The sequence below is a fragment of the Cebus imitator genome, unplaced genomic scaffold, assembly GCF_001604975.1.
Source record: "Cebus imitator isolate Cc_AM_T3 unplaced genomic scaffold, Cebus_imitator-1.0 Scaffold10, whole genome shotgun sequence".
Classification (NCBI taxonomy): Eukaryota; Metazoa; Chordata; class Mammalia; order Primates; family Cebidae; genus Cebus; species Cebus imitator.
Genome location: NW_016107325.1, coordinates 10513415 through 10519106, shown reverse-complemented (window position 1 = coordinate 10519106; position 5692 = coordinate 10513415). Strand labels below are relative to the sequence as shown.

The window sequence follows — 5692 nt, the reverse complement described above, 5'->3', positions numbered from 1 at the left end:
CACACACACACACACACACACACACACACACACACACACACAGACACACACACAGTGCATTTCCCCAGAGTACCGATTATATAAAATGGTTTCAGGAAAAATATTTTAAGATTAAAATTAAAAGATACTCTTCTATGGGGTATAAAGAAAATGGTGTGTCATTTTTTCTTAATGTCACAAGGATTTTTAAGATAAAGCATGAGATATTAAGAAAGTAATAATTTTGGTGTGGCTACTTTAGGCTGTCACAGATCCTTGAAAGTTTCCTCCTTAATCCTGTCTCCAAAGAGGTTCTTCAGTGTAAATGTTTGAGAAGGCTTGTACTAAAAGAAACATAATTTCAAATATACTGCAGGTATCTTAAAATTTGTCTTAGTTTGGCCTAGTTAAATCTCTTCAAGGAATCTAGTGTTAGGGGAGATTAATCATCTGTAATTCAGAGAAACTCTAATGCACAAATATTCAGTGCAGCATTTTAATAATGGTAAAAATCAGAAAACATTTAAACTTTGAAAAATTAAAAAATAACAAAAAGGTATGAAAATTGTATATCTTTTATGGTATTATTTTGTCATAAAATTATGTATTTTTAAAAAAATTATTATGCCATTAGGAAAAAACCTTTTAGAATAATGATAAATACTATAGTTGAATACAATCTCAATTTTAAAATTGTACATACATATAAAAAGAATGGAAGAAATATTAGCACCAATTATTTTTGGGATGTAAGGTGATTTTTCTGTTTTCATTCACATCTTTATTTCCCAGTTTTTTTTACAAGAATTTTTTAATGTTTATAATCAAAACATTTTTGTAAAGGGATAGTACTAGGTTATACCAGGTACTACCTAGAGAATTCCCAGAAATTTCTTTCAGGCTAGTAGTCATTGACCTTACCATTTTCTTACAGTATCATTTTTTAATAATTTACTTATTTTTCAGATAACTCAATCTTTATTAAACCATAGAGTGCCTGATTCTATTGATAATATTGAGTTAATTGCCTTATATGCAAATTGTCTATCTTATTACATGGTTTATGTGAGTTTTATGTTTCAGAATTACCTTGTGAAAGTTTAACATGTAATATTTAATATTTCTTTACTGTAAGCAAATTAATGACATATAATAGTTTAATTCCAAAACAAAATAGAGCTTCATTTCAACCTGAGACAGGAAACAAATATATACTTTGTAAGCATTCTGGTCATTGTATAAAGAAAACGATCATTTCATGTTTAAAGGACATAATTATATGTACCATGTAGTTACACTGGTAGGCGAAATATGTCCTGTCCTAGGGTTTCCCAGGATTTGGAAATGACTCGTTTAAGTGTTAACCTCTTGGCCCACCCAGGCAATTGCAGCAGCAGCAGCTGAATATACAAGCATTGGGAGAAGCAGAATTATGGGCCTTTCAGAGAGTTCTTCTGAAACATCCAAACTGAGCTCTAAAAGTGCTAAAGAAAGAAGAAACAGAAGAAAGAAAAAGAACCAAAAGAAGCTCTCCAGTGGAGAAGAAAAGGGAGATGTTGAGAAATTGTCCAAATCAGAATCAGAGGAGAGCATCAGAAGAAAAAGTTTCCACCTTGGTGTTGAAGGGCATAGGCGAGCACAGGAAAAGAGATTATCTACCCCCAATCAGGTACCACCCAAACTGCTAAATGTGTATCACCAGAGGCAGAATGATAGAGAAAAGTCTTTGGAGGTAAGAGACCTCAGATGATAGTGGATAGTGAGTGGCTCCATTGTTATGATTTTAGGTAAAAACTTATTATCGCTGAGCATTTATGGAAAGATGTACTCAGGTTTCCATTTAAGTTTGATCATTTCTGAAAGATCTTATAGTTTCAGAATTGTCAATGTCTTTTCTAATAACTCATTTTCAAAAACAAAATACTCCTGAGAAACATTGTAGAAATAAAGATACTATTCACACTATAGAATAACTTTTATATTTGTATTTAGTCTGTGATTTATAATGCCTCATTGGTTAAAAACTAATCCGAGAGCAGTCTCTCTTCTTTCTTAACCACTGTAGGTAATGGTATTATCTGAGTATCACGCACCCATTTGGAAATTTGCAGAAGCCTTTGATATCCTCCACCCTCAACCACAGGAACTACTAATATGTAGTGCCATAGTCTGTTAATTCTGCTTACATGGAAGTTCTCTTTCTCTTTCTATCTTTTTTCACTGAAACCTTCATCTCTTAGGCCACCCTGCCTATAGTTCTCCACAAGCCTCCAAGATGAACCATTGCCTCTATTTTCCTTAGCACTCCCCCGTTTTCCATCACACAACCCCAAAAATCATTTTTCTAAAATAAAAATCTAGTTAAGAATCTGCAAGATTCTGCCTGATATACACAGTAATAAAAGATAGAGTCCCTGCCTTCAAAATTTCACTACCTAGATGATGATACAGAATTTGAACATATATATCAAGAAAAAGAAATATGACAGAAGCAGTCCAAGCTGGTTTTGAGGAAAATACCTTGTCATAATTTTCCATTGTTCACAATACTTACCACTTTGTTCTTTACATAGTAAGCACTAATGTCTATTGAACTAGATCCTTCCAAAGAATTTGCATTCAATTTGATTTATGGAAAAAGCTTATCCTGGACATGAGTCATATAAGCATGAATTTTTCCGCCTCTTTGGTATTGGGCAACTTCTTTTTAAATATTTAATGACTTTATATACTTACTGGTATTAAAAGTTCTTTTTAAATACACTTTAACTGAGCTCTCAGTATGTAAGATGGATTTGCAATGCAAAGAACCATACGGCATGGTCGTTGACTATAAGTAAATTTCCATTTTTTGTCACTCTTAGGGATTGAAATATAAAAAGCTGAATGACAGGTAGCAATACTAATCTCTTTTTCTTTAAGTGATATGTTCTGTACAGCAAAATGAATGGCATTAAAAGAATGGAGCAATACTCTAGACCAGAATATTCGAGAGCTGTACAGCAACAAATAATTTACCTGGTCCTCAAAGGATGAATTCTACAAATCGTTTCATCCCTTAAGTGGAAGGTTTCTTCTCACTGAATTGCTTTGTTTTTAAGTATGTTTCTTTTAAGCTATTACAGAGACATCTGCCCTCAGGCCAGCATGTTCAGTGATATTTACATGAAGTGTGCTTCTATTAGTAGGCGCTTCAACAAATATGTCTTTTTTTAATTTTCCTGTAGTCACCACTCAGCATTCGTGGCTCCTTGTTTTCTGCAAGGCGAAGCAGCAGAACAAGCCTTTTCAGTTTCAAGGGCCGAGGAAGAGATGTAGGATCTGAGACTGAATTTGCTGATGATGAGCACAGCATTTTTGGAGACAATGAGAGCAGAAGGGGCTCACTGTTCGTGCCCCACAGACCCCCTGAGAGATGCAGCAGTAACATCAGTCAAGCCAGTAGGTCCTCCCCAATGCTGCCAGTGAATGGGAAGATGCACAGTGCTGTGGACTGCAATGGTGTGGTCTCCCTGGTTGATGGACGCTCAGCCCTCATGCTCCCCAATGGACAGCTTCTGCCAGAGGTGATAATAGATAAGGCAACTTCTGATGACAGCGTAAGGACATTTTACCATAGTTCAGGCATGGCTGGGCCCTTGTTCCTGCATCAGTCGGTCTCTCTGCTGGAGGGCCTTCTCTCTGGTCTTGTGAATGGCTCCGCATTTTGCAATACTTTTTCATTAGAAACACACCTTTGACTCATTAGCTTAATCCTCATTCTATGTGCTATAGGCATCTAACTCAAAGATAGATAAAACCCCATTTTTGTAAAAAGGTCTATTGATTTTATAATTGAAGAAAATAAATCATCTCATTAGAGAACAATTTATGAAAGGTACATATATAGATAGATATCAGCACAGAAAATGTGAAGATAATGCTAATATTATTTAATAATAGATCCCATTTCTATGAAGAAATTTGGATTACTTGCCACCTACTGCTGTCTTTTTCAGGTCACAGCTTAATATGTACCTATTTCAAGGAATCTTATATGAGTTGTTAATAACAGAAAACACATATTTAGTATTTACAACAACCCCATGAGATATTATTTATTTATTTTTAATATTTTTTTAAACAGAGTTTCTCTTTTGTTGTCCAGGCTGGAGTGCAATGGTGCAATCTCAGCTCACTGTAACCTCCGCCTCCTGAGTTCAAGTGATTCTCCTGCCTCAGCCTTCTGAGTAGCTAGGATTACAGCATGTGCCACCACACCCAGCTCATTTTTTGTGTTTTTAGTAGAGACGGGGTTTCTCCATGTTGGTCAGGCTGGTCTCGAACTCCTGATGTCAGGTGATCCACCTGCCTTGGCCTTCCAAAGTTCTGGGATTACAGGCATGAGCCATGGCGCCTGGCCGAGATGATGTCTTATTATATCTGTTTTACAAATGGGAAAATTGAGGCATGGGGAAATAAAGCAATTTGCCCCAATTTATTCAGCTAATAAATGGTAGCTCTGAAGTTGAAACAGATGCTCTCTGTTTCAGAGCTGTGCTCTTAACCACCCACTTTACTATCTCTCCAATGTGCAGTAGGCTTCTTATCTTGAAAACATTTAGAATGGCTGTGCCTTAGGTCCTTTATATAAGTGAAACATAACTTTTCATTTTTAAAAAGTATTTCATCTGGAGTCTGTGAATCAAAACAAAATAACTGAAATACATGCATTGATACAAACAAACAAACATAAAGGCAAAACAACCATTTTACAGCAGTTCCAAAGGTTTAGGAGTCATTGAGTGTTTAGAAAAAGGTGTCTGATTAGGCTTGAAAGTGAGATCTTACCTATTCCTGGAGTTTCCAGGATATTTCTTTAGCTCACTCACTGTGATATGCTGCATTACTAATATCAGCAAGGGCTTTGACTAACCCAATAAGCTTCAAACACATGCTACATGCTCATATATTTATATTTGCAGACAATGTAGTATTTTAAGTGAGAGTAAAGTTTCATCAAGTCCATGGCCACACACCATATTTCAATTTGAATAAATGCATGTGCTTTTAGGTAACATATGACCTCTATGTGTGCATGACACAGCTTAAGCCCTTCTGTCAAGGTATTTTTCCTTATTGAATGAGCATGTTAAATTTCTGTGGAATCAAACTTTGGTTGCATTTTGTTTTTCAGTGTTGTGGGTAATGTGTTAAATATTATGTAATTTATATCAGATTTGGAGTTTAATGAAGTTTCTTCCTTTAAGAGTTTTTTTAACCATAGAAAAATCAGTATCACAATAAATCCTCAAGTGAAAACTACAAAATTAGAAGATACTTACACGATAGAAATACAATAAAGATAAAATTGTGGCACAATGTATGGTTTATATGAAAACATGGCATGACAAATGGTGTAATCTCTATAACTGAAACATGCCTACGTGGAAAATAATTAGTATAATCAGACAAATTCTTGTTTGACAGACTATAGCAAAGAAAAAAAAAGTTTTTCAAGACATCCTGTAAAAAATCAGCTTTTTGACTTTTTACAGAGATCTCTCAAATGGGTGTGCCTGTTCACATAAACATATATGCATAATACAGCCATGCACATATTTATGTCTGTATGTCTGTGTGTATATGAAAAGTTTACACAATGTGCTGAATGTTTTTTTGTATTTTTAAAGGAAGCTGTTTATCCTTCCCTCTCATTTCCCCTTTCCGATAA

The 5692-nt window shown here is 35.0% G+C and overlaps 1 protein-coding gene and 1 long non-coding RNA gene across 4 annotated transcripts in view; one reads left to right on the top strand and one right to left on the bottom strand.

The window, feature by feature from the left end:
- The window catches only part of LOC108317754, a 153651-nt gene that overhangs the window by 6718 nt on the left and 141241 nt on the right, over positions 1–5692 (bottom strand). The window lies entirely within an intron of this gene.
- SCN9A (sodium voltage-gated channel alpha subunit 9) overlaps positions 1–5692 on the top strand; it is a 185886-nt gene that overhangs the window by 98453 nt on the left and 81741 nt on the right. For 2 of the 3 annotated variants that reach the window (XM_017548412.2, XM_017548392.2), the window contains exons 11-12: positions 1361–1648; positions 3207–3578. In XM_017548412.2, coding sequence (XP_017403901.1) covers positions 1361–1648; positions 3207–3578 — 660 coding nt within the window. The remainder of the gene's footprint in view (positions 1–1360; positions 1649–3206; positions 3579–5692) is intronic. The other variant, XM_017548396.2, reaches the window with a different exon arrangement.